The sequence below is a fragment of the Rhinoraja longicauda genome, chromosome 21 (genome assembly GCF_053455715.1).
Source record: "Rhinoraja longicauda isolate Sanriku21f chromosome 21, sRhiLon1.1, whole genome shotgun sequence".
NCBI lineage: Eukaryota > Metazoa > Chordata > Chondrichthyes > Rajiformes > Arhynchobatidae > Rhinoraja > Rhinoraja longicauda.
Genome location: NC_135973.1, coordinates 20,398,838 through 20,420,902, shown reverse-complemented (window position 1 = coordinate 20,420,902; position 22,065 = coordinate 20,398,838). Strand labels below are relative to the sequence as shown.

The 22,065-nt window shown below is 50.5% G+C and overlaps 2 protein-coding genes across 4 annotated transcripts; one reads left to right on the top strand and one right to left on the bottom strand.

Annotated features, from left to right (window-relative positions):
* On the top strand, nucleotides 1–7,058 carry snu13b (SNU13 homolog, small nuclear ribonucleoprotein b (U4/U6.U5)). The gene is made up of 3 exons (XM_078418531.1): nucleotides 1–158; nucleotides 1,654–1,774; nucleotides 6,651–7,058. The coding sequence occupies exons 1-3, from the start codon at nucleotides 156–158 to the stop codon at nucleotides 6,911–6,913; spliced, it is 387 nt and encodes a 128-aa protein (XP_078274657.1). The 5' UTR covers nucleotides 1–155; the 3' UTR covers nucleotides 6,914–7,058.
* A 472-nt stretch (nucleotides 7,059–7,530) lies between these two features.
* On the bottom strand, nucleotides 7,531–21,781 carry LOC144604284 (kelch-like protein 24). 3 transcript variants are annotated; one of them, XM_078418529.1, is made up of 9 exons: nucleotides 21,743–21,781; nucleotides 19,519–20,250; nucleotides 17,638–17,824; nucleotides 16,651–16,797; nucleotides 15,921–16,049; nucleotides 14,010–14,186; nucleotides 13,561–13,707; nucleotides 12,481–12,646; nucleotides 7,531–9,239 (listed from the first exon to the last, which is right to left on the bottom strand). In XM_078418529.1, the coding sequence occupies exons 2-9, from the start codon at nucleotides 20,221–20,223 to the stop codon at nucleotides 9,083–9,085; spliced, it is 1,815 nt and encodes a 604-aa protein (XP_078274655.1). In that variant the 5' UTR covers nucleotides 20,224–20,250; nucleotides 21,743–21,781; the 3' UTR covers nucleotides 7,531–9,082. The 3 variants fall into 3 exon arrangements, with proteins under 3 accessions (XP_078274655.1, XP_078274654.1, XP_078274656.1); XM_078418528.1 differs by lacking the exon at nucleotides 21,743–21,781 and having other exon boundaries at nucleotides 19,519–20,555; XM_078418530.1 differs by lacking the exons at nucleotides 13,561–13,707; nucleotides 14,010–14,186; nucleotides 21,743–21,781 and having other exon boundaries at nucleotides 19,519–20,555.
* Between the last annotated feature and the right edge of the window lie 284 nt (nucleotides 21,782–22,065).

The following is a 22,065-nucleotide window of genomic DNA, read 5'->3' as shown; positions in this document are numbered from 1 at the left end:
AAGTGCACTCTTGCCCGGCTCCTCCTTCCCCGTGCGCGTCCAGACAGCGACGACGACTCCTCGGTGAAGCAGCGGCTCCTCGGTGAAGCGACTCCTCCTCGGTGAAGCAGCGGCTCCTCGGTGAAGCGGCGGTATCGGGCCGGATCGCGGAGAGGATGGTGAGAGCGCTGCCGCTGGGAGCGGGGGTGGTCGTGGCACGGGCCGGCCGCGTGTCCCGGCTCCGCGCTGCGGGAGAGGCCCGTGCTGCGCCGGGGCCCGGGGCGGCAACGTGGTTCCCTGGAGCTGGCTGCAAAAACACAGAACAGTACGGCCCACCCCGCCCATGATGTACAGCCCGAGTGTCAGGGTTAGGGGGAGAAGACAGGAGAATGGAATTAGGAAGGAAAAATAAATCAGCCATGATTTAATGGCGGAATAGACTTGATGGGCCGAATGGCCTAATTCTGCTCGAACATGTCCCATTTACACTAGTCCCACCTGCCTGGGTTTGGCCCATATCCTTCTAACCCCTTCCTGTCCAAATGCTGTTATAGTCCCTGCCTCAACTACCTCCTCCAGCCATAGACCTAGTGTGTGGAAAAGGTTCCTATTCAATCTCTTCCCCCCCCCTCACATTAAACCTATGTCCTCTAATTCTGGATTCCCCTAATTTCAACGCCCTGCCCGATGAAGGCAAACATACCATGTGCTTTACCAATCCGTCTACTTGTGTTGCCACTTTCAGGTAGTTATGGACTTGCACACCCAATATTTCTCTGCACATCAATATTGTTAAGGACAATTAATTGTATAATTTTCCCCAGCATTCGACCACCTAAAGTGCAACACCGCACGCTTGCTTGGATATTCATAGTTTATGATACCACCTGTTTTAGTGTTATCTGCAAACTTACCGATTGTACCTTGTAAATCCACATCCAAATCATTGATATAAACCACAAACAGCAATGGGCCCCAGCACTGACCCTTGAGACACACTAGTCACAGATCTCCAGCCCGAAAAACAACCTCTCACCACCACCCTCTGCTTCCTTCTATGATTCTTCTTTAAACCCTGCCCCTCTCACCCTAAAGCTATGCCCTCTGGGGCATCCGAGGGGAAAAGGTTCTGACTGTCTTATCTATGTCTCAATTTTATATACTTGTATTAACCTCCGATGATGCAGAGGAAACAATGAAAGTTTGTCCAATCTCTTCTTGTAACTAATTCTCTCTCATCCAGGCAGAATCTACTCTGATGTTAATTAACTGGATACCAATGGCAGTTCTGCACCATTGCAAAAAATGGAAAGGAGACAGTGCTGGAGTAACTCTGCAGGTTAGGCAGTGTTACTGGAGAACATGGATAGGTGAATGTTTCGGATCGAGACCTTTCTTCAGACTCAACCCAAAATATCACCTATCCATGTTCCAGAGATCCTGCCTGACCCATTGAGTTACTCCAGCACTTTGTCGTGCTTTGTATAAGCCAGCATCTGCAGGTCCTTGTATCTACCAGAATATAGAAATGTTGCATCTTCAAAAACACATGCTGCCGTGGGTACAAGGATTGAATTTTATTTCCGTTAAATTATAACTTTACAAATTTGTAGCATCCATTATATTCAAAATTATTGACTGCTGGGCTCACATGTTGCTGTCTCTTTACTGCAGACAGAACAAGACGTTAACCCAAAGGCCTACCCCCTTGCGGATGCTCAGCTGACAAAGACAATACTGGATCTCGTTCAACAAGCTGGCAACTACAAGCAGCTTCGGAAGGGAGCCAATGAAGGTATTTGGTTTGGTCTCTAGGGGAGAGAGTGAAGGAGAGACTTTGAGTCCACGAAACCACTAAAATGCGATTGAAACATAAAGTACTGGAGTAGCTCAGTAGGCCAGGCAACATCTGGGGAGGGAATAGACATGTGACTTTTCTGAACCCTTCAGACTGACTAGTTGGGGAAGAAAGCTGCGGAAGAGAGGTGGGGCAGGACAAAGTCTGACAAGTGATAGGTGGATACAGGTGAGGGGGGTTCAAAAGATAGACGGGGAGTAAGTGACAAAGGTTCGAGGTGAAAAGGAGACAAAAGGATATCAGATAAGGAGAGAAATGTTGTGGAATGTAAAGCCAGAGGGGGGGGGGGGGGGGAGGTATTTAAATTTGGGAATTCAATGTTCACGCCTTTGGGTTGTAAACTACCCAAGCGGAATATGAAGTGCTGTTCCTCCAACTGGCATGTGGCCTCACTCTGGCAATGGAGGTGGCCCAGGACAGAAAGGTTGGTGTGGGAATGAGAGTTAAAATGGTTAGCAACCGGGAGATGCAGCAGGCAGTTCAACAAACAGTGTACTTAGTTTGGGTCTACATCCTCTTCTTCGATGCCTGCCATAAAACCTCATTCACTCTGCCGCCCGATTGTTTCAAAGAGTAATACAAACACTGGTCTAAATCTCAGCAATTACATGGCTACTGGTCTGCTTCCTCGTGTTGAGCAGCTGTGTGGCAAGGAGGAAAGGCAAGTTTTACACAGGCAAAGTCCTCTGGCTGTTTTCTCAGATTAACACTGGTTGGTTGAAGGTTAGAAACATAGAAAATAGGTCCAGGAGTAGGCCATTCGGCCCCTCGAGCCATCACGGCCATTCAATATGATCATGGTTGATCATCCAAAATCAGTACCCCGTTCCGGCTTTATCCCCCATATCCCAAGATTCCCTTAGCCCTAAGATCTAAATCTAACTCTCTCTTGAAAACATCCAGTGAATTGGCTTCCACTGCCTTCTGTGGCAGAGAATTTCACAGATTCACAACTCTCTGGGTGAAAAAGTTTTTCCTCATCTCAGTCCTAAATGGCCAACCCCTTATTCTTAAACTATGTCCCCTGGTTCTGGACTCCCCCAAAATCGGGAACATATTTCCTGCATCTAGCCTGTCCAATCCTTTAAGAGTTTTATATGTTTTGATAAGATCCCCTCTCATCCGTCTAAATTCCAGCGAATACAAGCACCATGTATTCAACAATACAAGTTGACCTGTTCTTTCATCATACGTCAGTCCCGCCATCCCGGGAATGAACCTGGTGAACCTATGCTGCAATACCTCAATAGCAATAAAGTGGATGAGCTTGCGGCTCAGTTAGATATTGGCAAGTACGATGTTGTGCCAATTACAGAGACATGGCTGCAAGAGGACCAGGGCTGGGAGCTGAATATTCAGGGGTATACGTTCTATCGAAAAGACAGACAGGTGGGCAGAGGGGGTTGGGGTCGCTGTTGGTAAGGAATGATATTCATTCCCTTGCAAGGGGTGACATAGAATCAGGAGATGTAGAGTCAGTGTGACAGAACTGAGGAATTGTAAGGATAAAAAGACCCTAATGGGAGTTATCTACAGGCCCCCAAACAGTAGCCTGGACATAGGGCGCATGTTGAATCAAGAGTTAAAATTTGTATGTCGCAAAGGTAATGCTACAGTGGTTTGGGGAAATTTCAACATGCAGGTAGACTGGGAAAATCAGCTCGGTAATGAACCCCAAGAAAGGGAGTTTGTGGAGTGCCTCCAAGATGGATTCTTAGAGCAGCTTGTACTGGAGAAGGCAATTCTGGATTTAGCGTTGTGTAATGAACCGGATTTGAAAAGGTAAAAGCCATTAGGAGGTAGTGATCATAATCTGATAAGTTTTAATCTACAATTTGAGAGAGAAGGGAAAATCGGAAGTGTCAGCACTACAGTTGAACAAAGGGGACTATGGAGGCATGAGGGCGGAGCTGGCCAGAGTTGACTGGAAAGAGACCCTAGCAGGGAAGACAGTGGAACAACAGTGGCAGTTATTTCTGGGAATAATACAGAAGGTGCAGGATCAGTTCATTCCAAAGAGGAAAAAAGATTCTAATGGGGAGTAAGAGGCGACTGTGGCTGACAAGGGAAGTCAAGGACAGTATAAAAATAAGAGAAGTATAACATAGCAAAGATGAGCGGGAAGCCAGAGGATTGGGACTCTTTTAAAGAGCATCAGAAGATAACTAAAAAGGCAATACGGGGAGAAAAGATGAGGTACAAAGGTGAGCTAGCCAAGAATATAAAGGAGGATAGTAAAAGCTTCTTTAGGTACGTGAAGAGGGAAAAAAATAGTTAAGACAAATGTGGGTCCCTTGAAGACAGAAACAGGTGAATTTGTTATGGGGAACAAGGAAATGGCAGACGAGTTGAACAGGTACTTTGGATCTGTCTTCACGAAGGAAGACACAATCTCCCAGATGTTCTAGTGGCCAGAGATCCTAGGGTGACGGAGGAATTGAAGGAAATTCACATTAGGCAGGAAATGGTGTTGGGTGGTCTGATGGGACTGAAGGTTGATAAATCCCTGGGGCTTGATGGTCTGCATCCCAGGGTACTTAAGGAGGTGGCGCTAGAAATTGTGGACGCATTGGTGATCATTTTCCAATGTTCTATAGATCCAGGATCAGTTCCTGTGGATTGGAGGGTAGCTAATGTTATCCCACTTTATAAGAAAGGAGGGAGAGAGAAAACAGGAAATTATAGACCAGTTAGCCTGACATCGTTGGTGGGGAAGATGGTGGAGTCAATTATAAAAGAAGAAATTGCGGAACATTTGGATAGCAGTAACAGGATCGTTCCGAGTCAGCATGGATTTGCGAAGGGGAAATCATGCTTGACTAATCTTCTGGAATTTTTTGAGGATGTAACTAGGAAAATGGACACGGGAGCCAGTAGATATAGTGTACCTGGACTTTCAGAAAGGCTTTGATAAGATCCCACATAGGAGATTAGTGGGCAAAATTAGAGCACATGGTATTGGAGGTAGGGTACTGACATGGATAGAAAATTGGTTGGCAGACAGGAAACAAAGAGTAGGGATAAATGGGTCCCTTTCAGAATGGCAGGTAGTGGCTAGTGGGGTACCGCAAGGCTCGGTGCTGGGACCGCAGCTATTTACAATATACATTCATGACTTGGATGAAGGGATTAAAAGTAACGGTAGCAAATTTGCAGATGACAAAGCTGGGTGGTAGTGTGAAGTGTGAGGAGGATGCTGAGGATGCAGGGTGACTTGGACAGGTTGTGTGAGTGGGTGGATGCATGGCAGATGCAGTTTAATGTGGATAAATGTGAGGTTATCCAGTTTGGTGGTAAGAACAGGAAGGCAGATTATTATCTGAATAGTGTCAAGTGAGGAAAAGGGGAAGTACAACGAGATCTGGTTGTCCTAGTTCATCAGTAAGCATGCAGGTACAGCTGGCAGTGAAGAAAGCTAATGGAATGCTGGCCTTCATAACAAGAGGAGTTGAGTATAGGAGCAATGAGGTCCTTCTGCAGTTGTACAGGGACCTAGTGAGATTACACCTGGAGTATTGTGTGCAGTTTTGGTCTCCAAATTTGAGGAAGGACATCTTACTATTGAGGGAGTGCAGCGTAGGTTCACGAGGTTAATCCCCGGAATGGCGGGACTGTCGTATGTTGAAAGACTGGAGCAACTGGGCTTGTATAAACTGAAAATTAGAAGGATGAGAGGGGATCTTATTGAAACATCAGATTATTAAGGGATTGGGCACGCTAGAGGCAGGAAACATGTTCCCGATGTTGGGGGAGTCTTGAACCAAGGGCCACAGTTTAAGAATAAGGGGTAGGCCATTTAGAACGGAGATGAGAAAAAACTTTTCACTCAGAGTTGTGAAGCTGTGGAACTCTGCCTCAGAAGGCAGTGGAGGCCAATTTCCTGGATGCTTTCAAGAGAGTTAGATAGAGCTCTTAATGATAGCGGACTCAAGGAATTGTGGATGATCAATAGACAATAGACAATAGGTGCAGGAGTAGGCCATTCAACCCTTCGAGCCAGCACCGCCATTCAATGCGATCTTGGCTGATCACTCTCAATCAGTACCCCTTTCCTGCCCTCCCCATACCCCTTCACTCCGCTATCCTTAAGAGCTCTATCCAGCTCTCTTGAAAGCATCCAACGAACTGGCCTCCACTGCCTTCTGAGGCAGAGAATTCCACACCTTCACCACTCTCTGACTGAAAAAGTTTATCCTCATCTCTGTTCTAAATAGCCCACCCCTTATTCTTAAACTGTGGCCCCTTGTTCTGGACTCCCCCAACATTGGGAACATGTTTCCTGCCTCTAATGTGTCCAATCCCCTAATTATCTTATATGTTTCAATAAGATCCCCCCTCATCCTTCTAAATTCCATGGCGAATGGCGGTGCTGGCTCGAAGGGCCGAATGGCCTACTCCTGCACCTATTGTCAATAATGTCCTTCCTCAAATTAGGAGATCAAAATTGCACACAATACTGCAGGTGCAGTCTCACCAGGGCCCTGTACAACTGCATTAGGACCCCTTGCTCCTAAAGACAGACAGACGGGGAGTTGCAGTTAGCAGAATGGGTGTAAGAGCAGCACTCTGGGTCCTTCAGGGTGGGGGGATGAAAATGGGACAACATCTGCCATGGGTGGAGTCTCCCCTGGCTGGGCGTGGATTCTGGGAGGGGCGGGGTGAGCGAACACTGTCCAGGGGGACGTGATGGAAGCACATGCATTCATCTGGATGGAGGGTGCAGCATTCAGCTGATGGAGATGGGGGTGGAGATCATAGACTGCCCCAGGACAGACAGCCCTTTCCAGCTCGATCTGACTTGCTTTCTTTGCAGCCACCAAGACTCTGAACAGAGGGATTGCAGAGTTCATAGTGATGGCAGCTGATGCAGAGCCCCTGGAGATCATCCTTCACCTCCCTCTCCTGTGCGAAGACAAGAACGTGCCGTACGTCTTTGTGCGGTCGAAGCAGGCTCTGGGGCGGGCGTGCGGAGTGTGCAGACCAGTCATTGCATCGTCCGTCACCATAAAGGAGGGCTCGCAGCTGAAGCCTCAGATCCAGTCCGTGCAGCAAGCTGTCGAACGCCTCTTGGTTTGAGTTGCTGCGACAATGTGGGGGATTCCAGGCTGGGCTGGCAGTGATGTCGATGTTGGACACTCACCTGCCCTAGAATGTAGTGCTAGCATTAGTTGTGTGCATTTGTTGTTTTCTTTTTTTCCTTAAATAAAGTGCTCGTCCTGAACATTTTTGTACTTGCCTTTAAATGCTGCCACTTGTGCACAGATCTGGCTTCAGGTGAAGTAGAAGTCCATTTATCCCTGGAGCCTGTTGCACCACTCAACTTGCAGCACAGCTGCCTGAGCTGCTGCCTCACAGCACCAGGCACTGGTTACACTCTGCCCAATTGTGTTGCCACTTGCAGGCAGTTATGGACTTGGACATCAAGATCCCTCTGTACATCAATGCACAGTCTTAACATTAACTGTAAACCTTCCACTTGTATTCAACCTCCCGAAGTGCTACACCTCACAATTATTCCACACTTTCAAATCTCTTTAAGGCAATTGGAAAACATTTATATAGATCAGGCATAGAATTTACATTACATGATCCAATAACTTTATTTATAATTTGGAACACAAATCTTGCACATTTGAACAGGAGTGGCTATCTCAAAAAAAAAACCCATAGGGTTATACATCACATTACTGCCATAAAAATCTTTATTGCTTAACCATGATTATATATTCTGTATAAACTATTATTTGTGCAACAAAATCTTAAGCTCAAAACATCACATTTGGAAGGTTCTCCCTCAAATTTCAATGTTTGAGAATGAAGGAAGCTTTTGTCAGCAGACCAAGAAGATCTCAGCTGCACCTCAAAATGGCTGGAGAATTACCCAACAAAGTCATTAAACCCCAACTCACGTGCGGAACCCACCCAAAGATGCCAGCTTCATAATGGAGGTGATGAGTTACACAAATTAACCTCCCTCACCGACTGTTGCTTTATAATGCAGCGCATTAGTAAAATGGGTCATCTGCCATCAGCTTTTCAGTCAGCATCTGTGGAGAAAAGGAATAGGTGATGTTTCGGGTCGAGACCCTTCAGACAAACGGGAGAGCCCTTGTCTCTCATTCTGAAGAAGAGTCTTGACCCGAAACATTAACTACTCTTCTCCAGAGACACTGCCTGATCTGCTGAGTTACGCCAGCATTTTACGTCTATCTTCAGTGTAAAGCAGCATCTGCAGTTCCTTCCTACACGTGTTGATCAAGTGGCCACACAGGCCTCCCCGTGTGGCGCTGAGCAGGAGAAACCCTTTCCCAAGCCAAGAGGTCCAAGCAGTGACTTGAATCAGGCACCAAAGCAGTGGGCACTTGTCTCTGTCAGTAAACTGTTGGAGGTGAACCATCACCCACTCAACTGCACAAGGACCGAAGCCCATTTAAAAATGGGAATTAAAAAAGCTGGCACCAGTACCTTCCCTGAACACATTTAGATGCTCCCTTGCTCAGGACAGTGAAGAACTTTAAACCAAGCTCCATAAACCTCCAGCCACCTGCACTGCATGTTCACCCATACCTGCAAACTCAGGAAAAAAGGCTGTATCTACAAGAAAAAAAATCAGCCTTTAACTTCAAACGCCACTGTAGGCAGAAGTGTGCACATGTTATAAAAAATATAATGCTCTATTCATCTGCGGATATAAAGTATCAAAGCTTACAAAACACTTCCTACAACGCGAAACAACTCATTGAAATCACGGATTCCAATTGAGTTGAGCAACTCACTCAGCAGACCGAGGTCACTGGAACTCCAGCCCAACACTAAAGGTGTTGTGGAAACCAGGACAGGTTTTAAAGAGAGACTCGTGTCGCAATCTGATCAGAGAATGCGGTATCTTGCACGATGCAATGAAGGACGCTAGTTTGTGGCCATTTTTGGTGCGTGGAGTATGCAATCAGATGCAGGGCACCAGTGAAACATCGGAAGGTGGTTTTCACCTTGGCTGAGCAGACAAGGAGGAACCCCGTCACCTTGACCCTAGTAACCCAGTGCAGACCCCAGGCAACGTTACACGTCTGCCCCAATTAACAGCCCCATGCTGCTCGTGTCCAAATGATGTCCAAAGTGCTTCTGTAACCCTGCACCAGGTGGATCTTCTGGAGATGTCTCATGGCCAGTGCCTAATCCATTGTTGACACACAAGGTGGGAGACTCGCGACAGAGCCAGTGGAAGCGCGCTGGCGGAATAGCCTGTCAGTCCGCGGACACGTTCTCAGCTGAGTGGCCAGGCCACGTCTCCTTCTGCACTTGCACGGTGACACAGCTTAGCCAGCTGCGGCTCGTCAACATCTCTCCCAATATCTCCCACTTGCCATACTCCTCGCGGTACTCCTCAATGGTGTCGTGGTACCTGGAGTCATCGATAGCAGAGGGAGAGGCAGAGGTTAACCAGGCAACACCAATGCTGTGTGCGCACAGACCCAAACTCAAGTATACTCTGACACCGACTCTGAACCCACCTGGGGTTGTGTGCCTGGCACCTTGCTCTGTAACCCAACCTTGGCTTTGATGCCAACTAGAGAGCGGTCCTGAGCTACCATCTACCTCATTGGAGACCCTCGGACTGTCTTAAATTAGACTTTATCTTGTACTAAACATTATTCCCTTTATCCTGTATCTGTACACTGTGGATGGATGGCTCGATTGTATTCATGTATAGTCTTTCCGCTTGTCGATAGCACGCAACAAAAAAGCTTTTCACTGCACCTCGGCACACGTGACAATAAACTAAACTGAAACTAAAAGAGTTAGGACAGACAGAAATAACAATAAGCCAGGATGTTCAGCAATTTAGGAGACAGATTGGGTAGACATTGGAACCTTCTTCCCCCAGGGAAGAGCTTTAAAGTCAAAACTTAAAGATGTGTGGGGCAATTTTTTGTTTTACACAAAGGGGAGCGGATACCTGGAACCTGCTGCCAGGGTGAATAGTGGGGAAAAACCCAGCAGATGCTGGTTTAAATCGAAGATAGACACAAAATGCTGGAGTAACTCAGCGGGTCAGGCAGCATCTCGGGAGAGAAGGAATGGGTGACGTTTCGGGTCAAGACCCTTCTTCAGAGAGAGGTGTTGAAAAGGCTTTTAGATAGGGAAGTGGATAAATGGATTAATATTTTATGAAATATTCATTCATCCACGTGCCTACCCATATGCAGGAAAAGGAAGGATTTGGATCACCTGCAGGCAGAGGGGATTAGTTTAACTTGGCAGCATGTCAGACATGGACATTGTGGGCCAAAGGGCCTGTTCCTGTGCTCTACTGTTATATAATGAGAAAATGGCTGATGCCGTTGCACAATGGGTTAAGTCAATGACGACTGTACCTCTCAGGAATTTACAGTCATCTCTGGGTCTGGGACAAGTTTCACAATGAGACTGAGGTTTTGTTATTGTTCAACTTCTATGTGCCAAGTATAAGAAAATAACTGCAGATGCTGGTACAAATCGAAAGTATTTATTCACAAAATGCTGCAGTAACTCAGCAGGTCAGGCAGCATCTCAGGAGAGAAGGAATGGGTGACGTTTCGGGTCGAGACCCTTCTTCAGACTGATGTCAGGGGGGGCGGGACAAAGGAAGGATATAGGTGGAGACAGGAAGATACAGGGAGATCTGGGAAGGAGGAAGGGAAGAGAGGAACAGAGGAACTATCTAAAGTTGGAGAAGTCGATGTTCATACCACTGGGCTGTAAGCTGCCCAGGCGAAATATGAGATGCTGTTCCTCCAATTTCCGGTGGGCCTCACTATGGCACTGGAGGAGGCCCATGACAGAAAGGTCAGACTGGGAATGGGAGGGGGAGTTGAAGTGCTCGGCCACCGGGAGATCAGTTTGGCCAATGCGGACTGAGCGCAGGTGCTGAGCGAAGCGATCGCCGAGCCTGCGCTTGGTTTCGCCGATGTAAATAAGTTGACATCTAGAGCAGCGGATGCAATAGATGAGGTGCAGGTGAACCTCTATCTCACCTGGAAAGACAGGCCCTCCGGAAATTGGAGGAACAGCACCTCATATTTCGCCTGGGCAGCTTGCAGCCCAGTGGTATGCGACTTCTCCAACTTTAGATAGTTCCTCTGTCCCTCTCTTCCCCTCCTCCTTCCCAGATCTCCCTCTATCTTCCTGCCTCACCTATATCCTTCCTTTGTCCCGCCCCCTGACATCAGTCTGAAGAAGGGTCTCGACCCGAAACGTCACCCATTCCTTCTCTCCTGAGATGCTGCCTGACCTGCTGAGTTACTCCAGCATTTTGTGAATAAATACCTTCCATGAGCCAAGTGTTCAGTAACACATTTCACAAAGTGTGCATTCAATGCCCACATTTTTGCACCCAATACACACATTCCCATTACTATTCCCATTCCAATCCCCACCTTCTTTGTACATTGTATTTTGTTCAAAAAAGCAAGTTAGTCAAAGTGCCGGAGGAACTCAGCGGGTCATCCAGCATCTGTGGAGAGAATGGACAGATGATTGTTTTGGGTCAGGACCATTCTTCTTTTGCATCCTGAAACATCGTCTGTCCATCCCCTCCACAGATGCTGCCTGACCTGCTGAGATCCTCCAATATTTAGACTAACTTGCTTTCTTGATATAAAAACACAACAACCTCATGGAACTCAGCCGGTCAGGCAGCATCTGTGGAGGGGATGGACAGATGATGTTTCAAGATGCAAAAGAAGAATGGTCCTGACCCAAAACATCATCTGTCTATTCCCTCCACAGATGCTGACTGATCCACTGAGTTCCTCCAGCACTTTGTGTTTTGCTTTCTCTTGTTCTCTGCTCCGATAAAGTATCTGGCTTGCAAGGTTAACAGTTTCTCCTTCCACAGATGCTGCCTAACCTGCTGAGTTTTTCCCCCCCAGAATTTTGCTTTTATTTCAGATTTCCAGCATCTGCATTTTAAATTTGATTTTCAATTGCTAATGTAAATGCAAGTATATCCCCAAAATTATTTAACCCCAAGATTTGAGAATGTTTTCATGTACAACACGGTCTGATTTCATTGGAGAGCATGCAAACAAAAGCTTTTCTCTCTATCTCAGTACTCATGACAACATTGAGCCTAGATTCACGGCAACAGTTCCCATGCTTCAACCTGCTTTTGTGCAATAAAAATAATGTTTCAAGAGTAAACACTGGAATAAGAAAGGGAGAGGTTTTGCAGAGCGTCTTAAAAGGACCTATTTCACCCCGGTCATTCTCTCTTCTCCCCATCCCTTTCAAGATGGTGATGCTTGAAAGCGTGCACCATCAGACTCAGGAACGGCTTCTTCCCCTGTTATCAAGCTTCTGAACGGTCCTTCAACAAGCTAGGGTACTGTGCGATTCACCTCTCCCACATTGCGGACATTGGACATCGGACTATGTCTCTGGAACAATGCTGAGAACCATATTCTACACTCGCTACCTTCCCCTTTGCTCTACCTATTGTACTTGAGTTTGACTTGATTGTATTTATGTACAGTATTATCTGATCTGCTTGGATAGCATTTAAAAAAAACAACCCTTTTCCCTGTGCCTCGCTCGGTACATGTGACAATGACAAACCCGCCCTGGCGCGTCCCGGTGTCAATGCCGGCAGCAGAGCCACCTACCGGTCCCAGCCTTCCTCACCACCCATCACGTAGATGGTGCCATCGACGACCGCCACGCCCGGCCGGTACCGCCGCTCGTTCATGGGGGCGCACATCGTCCATGTGTTGGTCCGGGGGTCGTACTGCTCGACCTTGTTAGTGTTCTCCGTCGAGGCGTGCCAGCCACCTGCAGGGTCAAAGACCAGTCACTGCTTCAACTGCACTTTCATGTCCATTCCGGGTGGGTTAGGCAGGCACGTTTAGTTTAGACAGCGTGGAAACAGATCCTTCGGCCCACCGAGTCCACACCGACCATTGATCTCCCGTTCACACTAGTTCTATGTTATCCCACTTATCCACTCCTCACACACTAGAAGCAAGTTACAGAGGCCGATTAACCTACAAACCCGCAGGTCTGGAGCTGTGGGAGTGCACTCCTTGCCCACGAGGAACCGAGATTCACTGGAAATTCATCGATTGCCTTAGATTCACGCTGCTGATCTCCTTCTCCTGTTCTGGCCCTCCTGCACTTGCTCAGGTTTGGTATAGTTTAGCATGGAGACAGCGTGCTGTGGCCCCCGTAGAGAGGCACTACTTCCTCTTCAGCACTGTCATGGCACAGTGGCACAGCAGGTAGAGCTGCTGCCTCACAGCCCCAGCGACACGGGTCCAATCCCGACTACTGGTGCTGTCTGTATAGAGTTTGTACGTTCTCCCTGTGACCGTGTGGGTTTTCTCTGGATGTTCCGGTTTCCTCCCACATTCCAAGGAGGTGCAGGTTTGTATGTTAATCGATAGAGAGACACAATCAGACCGAAGTGTAGACGTGTCCTGACGCAAACACCTATCCATGTTCTCCAGAGATGCTGCCCAACCCACTGAGTTACTATCACTTTGTGTCTTTCTGCCAGCCAGCACCAGCAGTGTGTTTATTAGCAGCTTGCCTCCCACCCCCTCTCCCTGCACCAGCTTGCCTCCCACCCCCTCTCCCTGCACCAGCTTGTCTCCCACCCCCTCTCCCTGCACTAGCTTGCCTGCTCCCTGCACCACACCCACAGCTCATGCCTTTAACTAAAGACACCGATCTTTGGGACTTCTCACCGATGACGTAGATCTTGCCGTGCAGGATGCAGGCGACGGAGCCTGAACGAGGGATCTGCATGGGAGCCACCTCCGACCACGAGTCACACTTGGGGTTGTAAACCTGAACCAGATTCATGCCGTCACCGTCCTCTAGAACAGCCCCCCCTGCAGAGAGAGACAGTTAGACCACTGTGACCCATGCATCCCACCCCCTCCCCCAACCTCCCACTCCCCTCCAACACAACCCCCCTTGTGGAGAGAGGCCGGGTCAAGCTGTCCTCACTGCCCTGGGCGAGACCCCCCCCACTCCCCGCCCCCACAGAGAGAGGCCGTCAGCTCTGCGCACGAGGACTCCTGCACCCTGCAAACCTCCCCCGCCCCCCTGTATCCCAGGTCACGTGGCAATAACAGACCCAGACACGTTCCCCAGATGCCGTGCTGTGCCGTGCCATGCCTGCGGGCTTTACCTGCAACGTAGAGCAGCCCCCCGAAAGCCACCACTGCCGGGCTGGTGACGGCCATCTTCATGGAGGCCAGGAAGCGCCAGGCGTTGACGCTGGGATTGTAGCACTCGATGGAGGCCAGCCGCGAGCTGCCCTCCCAGCCGCCCACGGCAAACACAAGGCCGTCCAGCATGGCCAGGCCTGGCAGAGAGGGGGCAGTGGGTCAGTGGCACAGTCAGCACACAGCCCCATGTACACACATACACGCACACACCAGCCTGAGCACGGACACTGCCCCATGTACACACATACACGCACACACCAGCCTGAGCAGACACACATGCACACAGCCCCATGTACACTTACACGCACTGCCCCAAACACGCGCACACAGCCCCCATGTACGCACATACACGCACACACCAGCCCAACCACACACACATGCACACAGCTCCATGTACACACATACAGACGCACACCAGCCCGAGCACACACACATGCACACAGCCCCATGTACACACATACAGGCACACACCAGCCCAAGCACAGTCCCAGTCAAACGTACACATTTGTGCACACCTGTCCCACATGCACAAACGTGCACACGAGACCCATGCCACGCACACCTGCCCCACACGTGCACACCTGCCCTACATACGTGCACACACGTGCACACGTATCCCACACGTGCACACCTGCCCCACGCACGTGCACACCTGCCCCACGCATGTGCACACACAGCTCTGCAGACCGGGCTGCAGGAGACACCACCAAGCAAAACCATTCACCTTTTCCAGTCACAATTCAAGTTCACTATGGTGGAAGCCAGAGTCATACAACACGGAAACAAGCCCTTCAGCCCAACCTGTCCATGCCGACCAACATGCCCCATCTGAGCTAATTCCATATCCCTCAACCTGTCCGATCTTTGTAGCTTCCAGATGTCTTTTAAATGTTGTTCTTGCATTCTCGTCCATGGAGAAATAGTGCAACAGGCCAAAGAGACATACATTGAAAGAATAGTGGAGAGATATTGGAGAAAGACTTGGAATCAAGATTCAGTGAACAAGAGATGCAATGAACTGCAGACGCTGGAATCCTGAGCCAAACACAAAGTGCCGGAGGAACTCTGCAGGTCAGGCAGCATCTGTGGGGGGAATGGGAAGGCGTTCTGGAGATGCTGCCCAACCCGATGAGTTACTCCAGTGCTTATGTCCTGCCTTTATGTTGATATAATCCCCAAAGGAAGGTGAAAACACAATGTTTTGGAAGAACTCAGCAGATCAGGCAGCATCTGTGGAGGGAATGGATGGGTGACATTTTGAGTCGGGACTTTTCTTCAGACTCCTTGGTCTGTCCGTACCCTCTAATCCAGGCAGCAATCTAGTAAACCTCTTCTGTACCCTCTCTGAAGCCTCCATATCCTTCCCATCCTGGGGTGACCAGAACCACACACAATACTCCAAATGTACTGAAATCTTTGTTGTTCTGGTTCTGCAGTGCACTGCCTCCCATCAGCTTCAGAGCTCCAGTCTCCACCGTCACACGGACAAACCTCCTGGATCCGAGCCACACTCCCAAAAACACTGGCAGTAGAGTTACTGCCCCACAGAGTTAGAGACCTGGGTTCGATCCCGACTACAGGTGCTGTCCGTATGGAGTTTATACGTTCTCCCCGTGACCATGTGGGTTTTCTCCTGGTGTTCCGGTTTCCTCCAACATCCCAGACGTGTGGGTCTGTAGGTTAATCAGCCTCAGTAAATTAACCCTAGGGTGTGGGGAGTGGATGAGAACGTGGGATCACGTGGAACTAGTGTGAACGGGTGATCGATGGGCGGCATGGACCCGGTGGGCCGAAGGGCCTGTTTCCGTGCTGTACCTATACACGAAACATCCACAGAGGGAGAGATGGTGATTGATGATGAGCACAATTACCCAGTTCGGAACGGGCCACGTTCATCGCTGCTCTCTCGTACCACATGTTGTCGATTGGGTCGTAACGCCACAGGTCGTTGCTCGCCACACCATCGGAGAACTCGCCTCCAGCCAGGTAGAGCACAGAGCCTGCGAACGGGAGCATATGTGGAACCTTACACACCAACGCTAAACTGGCATAACATAGAACTAGTGTACGGTTGACCATTGGTCGGCGTGGACTCGGTGGGCTGAACTAAGGGCCCGGTTCCAAGCTGCATTACTGCACTAAACTAAAACTAGTCCACTGATCAAGCCCGCTCTCAGCAAAAGGTACCGGAGGAACCCAGTGGGTCAGGCAGCATCTGTGGAGGGAATGGACAGACAACGCTTCCGGTCGGGATCCTTCTTCAGTCTCCGGAGGAAACGGATAAGCAACCTTAACATCGTCTGTACATTCCCTCCAAAAATGCTGCCTGTAAGATGGGATATCATAGTCGGCATGTACGAGTCGGGCCGAAGGGCCTATTTCCGTGCTGCATGACTCTATGGTTCCCAACCCGAACAGTCACCTGTCCATTCTCTCCACAGATGCTGCCAGACCCGGTGAGTTTCTCCAGCACTCGGTGCCTTAGGCTGATGGGGATGCCGTGCTGGGAGGTAGCAGGGAACCAATAGGCTGACCAGCCTCTGATGAAGCACTGACTGGGAGACAGGGGGTCAGCGTTGGCTCGAGGTGCCCTGGGCCTACCTGATGCCACCAGGCCATGCTTGCTGATGGCGCAGGGCAGACAGGCGAGGCAATTCCAGTGCCGTTTGATGGGATCGAAGGATTCCACGCTGCGCAGGATCACCTTGTCATCCTCGCCGCCGGCCACCACGATCAGCTCGCTCACCCCTGCAACACACAACAGGCCCGGCTCACGCACAGCAGCAGCACACAGAGGGCACCTGGACTTCGCCTTGGTCAGTCCTACACACTGACCTCCAGCACGGACACAGGCCCTTCAGCCCCACTTGCCCATGCCCACCAAGGTGCCCCATCCACACGTCACAGTCGCCCCTGCGACCCTCCTCCAGAGCTTTTTATTTTTTATTTTTTGTTTACAGTGCACTATGTTTACATATTCTGTGGTGCTGCAGCAAGTAAGAATTTCATTGTTCTATCTGGGACAAATGACAATAAAACACTCTTAACTCTTTTGACCGGTTGTTGTGGCGGTGCTGGACGGGGGTTGGGTGAAGCCGGAGGAGAGAAGGGGGCCTGGCGAGTGATAGGTGGATACAGGGGAGAGGGGCGATTGGCAGATGGGTGGAGTAGATGACAAAGAGGTGAAAGGAAGCCAGGGAGAGAAGGGGAGGAGTGAAATGGAAAGCCAGATGGAGGGATGTGGGTGGAAGAGGACGGGATGGAGGGGGGGGGTCGGAAAGAGGGATAAAAGATGAATGGGGATGGAGATGAGTGTATGAAGGAGGGAAAAGGAGTATGGGATGGGGGGGGGGGGGGAAGAGAAAAATGTGGGCACTGGGGAAGGGGAGTTACCCATTCTAGTGCACAACTCTGAGGAGGGAGGGCAGGGAGCGGGGTGGGATGGGAAGAAGAGGGGGCAGGGTGGGGGCTGCCATTGGGCACAATAACCCAGAGCGTCCCGTGGTTTGTAGGGGACGGAGGGGGTGCTACATGAATGCAGGGTCCCCCATGGTGGGTGTTCCGGAGCCAGCCAGCCCACTCGCTCACCTTCTGACTTGCGGGGGTGGGCGCGGGGTCCGAACAGCTCTCCGCGACGGTCCTGCAGCAGCAGGTAGTCCTTGGCCTCGGCCACGAGGCGCTGGCAGGGCAGGGAGTCACGGATGAAGGTCTGGGCCTCCACCACATCGTGCAGGTAGTAGGGGTTCATCAGCGGCAGTCTGACGTGTTCCAGGATCTGTATGAGTGCCAGGGTTAGTCCACAGCCCACCTCAGCCCCCCGCCCCTCCCCACCTCAGCCCCCCGCCCCTCCCACAGCCCCCCGCGCCTCCCACAGCCCCCCGCCCCTCCCCACCGCAACCCCTCCCTCCCACAGCCCCCCGTGCCCCACCGCCCCTCCCTCCCCCCCCCTCCCCTCCGCACTTCAGTCAGTCACTCGTCCCCCTGCCCACTCCCACCTCTGTCCCCCGACCCACCCTCCCCCACTGTAACCCATCCCTCTATCACCACCCATCTCACGATAAGATACAATAAAACATTATTCATCCCCGGAGGGAAATTGTTCTGCCGGCAGTCACAACGCACAAGGTACACAAAATAAACCCCAAAAAAACCCCAGCAGCTCCGATGTTAATGGGGTCGACCTATCCTCACACTAACCTTCTCACACTTCACACCCCATCCTCCTCATCAGATTGCACATCCGTCCCACCCCCTACCATTGGTCCTCTCTACTCATCACCTCCAGCTTCAGCCACCAGCTCCACCTTCCCCCTCTCCCCACCCTGCTCCGTCTGCCCCTCCTCACCAACATTTCCCCAACAACTGTCACCAACCTCTCCAGATGCGCCGAAGGAAGCATTTTATCGGGATTCATCACAGCCTGGTTTGGGAACAGCTCCATCCAAGACCGCAAGAAATTGCATAGAATTGTGGACGCAGCCCAGACCATCACACAAACCAACCTCCCTTCCAATGAGTGTAGGAAAGAACTGCAGATGCTGGTTGAAATCCTAGACACAAAATGCTGGAGTAACTCAGTGGGACAGGCAGCAACTCTGGAGAGCAGGAATGGGTGACGTTTCTCAGGTCGGGACCCTTCTTCAGACTGATTCTGATCTTCTGGCACAGCAGGGAGTCACAGATGAAGGCCTGGGGCTCGACTACATCCATTAAGGTACATCAGTCTGTCCGATGTACCTGATTCTACATCATTCTGAAGAAGGGTCTTGACCCAAAATGTCACTCATTCCTTCTCTCCAGAGATGCTGCCTGTCTCGCTGAGTTACTCTGGCATTTTGTGTCCATCGCCCTTCCAATTACTCCATTTATACCTCACACTGCCTCGATAAGGCCAGCAGCATAATTAAGAACGCGTCTCACCCTGGACATTCCCTCTTCTCCCCTCTCCCATCGGGCAAAAGGTACAGAAGTGTGTAAAGGCACACCTCCAGATTCAGACGAAATGTGTAGAAAGGAATTGCAGATGCTGATTTATATCAAAGATAGACAACGTGCTGGAGGAACTCAGCGGGTCAGGCAGCATCTCTGGAAAAAAAGGATGGGTGACATTTTGGGTCTGAAAAGGGATCCCAACCTGAAATGTCACCCATCTTTTTTCTCCAGATGCTGCTTGGCCCGCTGAGTTCCTCCAGAACTTTGTGTCAACTTCCAGGTTCAGGGACAGTTCCTTCCCAGCTGTATTCGGGCAACTGAACTGTTCTATGCACAACTAGAGAGCAATTCTGACCTCTGGACTATCTGTAATTGGACTTTACCTTGCACTAAACGTGAATCCTTTATCCTGTATTAGTACACTGTGGACGGCTCGATGGTAAGCATGTATACTCTTTCCACTAACTGGTTAGCATGCAACAAGCGTTTTTCACTGTAGCTTGGTACACGTGACAATAAACTAAAGTGAAACTAGACCTTGTGGAAGTCGTGGCTGCGCGACTCGTCTCTCAGGACCCAGAGGAGGATGGCGTTGAAGACGGTCTCCTCGCGGGTCACGTTGAGATGGTCACTGGCGATGATCTCCACCAGTTTGTCGGCGGGCAGCGAGAGGAACTCGTCCTGGGTGTGTACGCGGGGGAAGTGGCTGAGGATGTACTGCAAGCTGCGCTCCTTCAACCGCGTACAGCCATGCGCTTCGGCGAAGCAGTGCACACCCACGCAGTTGACGTCGTCCAGCTGGCGCTCCATGAAGCTGCAGCAGGCCTCGCGGACGGGCAGGACACCCAGCAGGTTGGTAGCAACCAGCAGGGCCTGCACGTTGGTGGCATTGAGCCGGACACGGGCGGTGTAGGCGTAGGACACCAGCAGCCCCACCGTATGCGGCTCCACGCCACCGATCGCCACCCGCTCCTGCCGCGACTCCACCAGGCCGAGCGAGAACATGGCGTGGAAGTAGGAGCTGCAGGAGGCCATGACGGCACGGTGGCACGGGAAGTCCTGCCCACCGCAGCACAGAGTCACGTCACACAGTGTCCGCTTCAGCCGCAGGCCGTTCAGCCCCTCTAGCACACGGTCCGCGTGGCCCCGCTCCACAAACTCAAAGCCCTCGCCGTCCAGGTCGTCCACCGGGTCAGAGATCGCCAGGCCCGGGGTCACCATGTCAGTGGTCACTGCGTCCATCCCCTCGTCTCCAGAAATTGGCCGTAGCTGCAAGAAATAAACCGTGGTCACTGCACCGCCTGCACCTTTACTCCACCTAAATAACATTAAACAGGCCCTTCGGCCCGCAATGTCTGTGCTGAACATGTGGCGTCCAGCAACTCTCATCTGCCTGCACGTGATCCACATCCTTCCATATCATGTGCCTTTCTAAGTCTTGTAAACACCACTATTATATCTGCCTCCACCACCATCCCTGGCAGCGCGCGTATAACGATATCTGTACTGAAGTTTATACAAAAATAAATTTCACTGTACCTCGCTACATGTGACAAATAAAGTACCATTGAAACCATCCAGTCGCCCATCACCCACATGTCTCATGCCTCAGGGCCAAGGCGATGTGTAGATCAGCCCTCGGACTGCGAGCACGTCCCTCCATCCTGTGCGAACCTCATGGTTCATTTGATTAGTGCAGGGACAGCGTGGAGAGAGGCCCTTCGGCCCACCGAATCCACGCAAACTTCCCCACGTATCAGGATGCCAACTTTCTCACTCCCAAATAAGGGGCAAGGCGACTTCACCGCCCCGTGTCCCACATGACCTCACCCAGCCAGTGGCCATGTGCTCCCGCTCCACCAATGGTGGCCGCCCGGGCCAGGAGCGGGTTGCTACATAACCTACGCCAAGCGGCGCCCGGGGCTCCGGACCGACACTGTCCGGGCCTGCAATGTCCGGGGCCAAAGTATTTGGGCCCAATACGGGACAAGTGCGGTCCCATACAGGACGAACCAATTTAGCCCAAAATAAGGGATGTCCCGGCTAATACGGGACAGTTGGCAACCCTGCCCACACATCTCCTTTAAACTATTCCCCCATTCACTTAAAGCTATGCCCTCTAGTCTTTGACATTTGCGCCCTGGCATCATTTTATAAACTTCTATCAGGTCTTCCCTCAGCCTTGGTCGCTCCAGAGAAAACAAAGTTTGTCACGTTACAAATTTCAGGACATCAACCTTTTGTCACATCAAGACCAGGGCAGACTGCCCACAGTGCGGCTCTCCCTAAACTTAACGCCAGGATGGTTTTGGTGCTAGACCGTAGTTACCATCTTTTTTGAAATGATTGGAGAGAGAGAGACAGAGAGAGGGGGAGGGAGAGCATTAGGGCGGGCTGTTATTTTGCAGAATGGCATGATTCTTTAATACAACGAAGCCACACTCTGCAGCAAGACAAAGTCGCGACGGCACAATCAATGACAGAGAACAGTTTAGCTGCAATGTAACAAATTCACGATGGCAGGGGGGGGGGGCAGTTAGCTGTAGACCCACACGCTTCCCAATGCATAAGCGCGCTCCCCGTCCAGTGCATTTATTGCACCACACCAGGCGGGGCGGCTCCGCTGATATTTGGAGCTTGCTTTTGCAATGATAAATGCAGCCGTGCAAGCAAGTCGTGCAAGCCGTGCAAGCAAGAAAGCCGTGCAAGCAAGAAAGCCGTGCAAGCTGGTCCCCGGGAGCCGCCATCACCGCGCGCCTACCTGCAGCACCGCGCACGGAAGCGGAACCCTCCCCTCCCACCTTATTTCCTCCCATTTGGCGCCACCCTGCGGTCCCAATGTGCTCCAGCAAGGAGGGGGGAGGCCATTCAACCCATCGGCCCAATGTTGGGAAGTAAAGCAAATTTTCAGTGTCATGCAATTTTCTAGCTCTTGCACTAGAGTTCAGGGAACATGTTCCTCTTCACTCATTTATTCAATTACCTTTCAAAGCTAGTCTTGGGTCTGCATTAAGAGTCAAGTACGTTTTTTTTAATCAAAAAATACTTTATTCAAATAATAAATATCATTCACAAAACAATTTT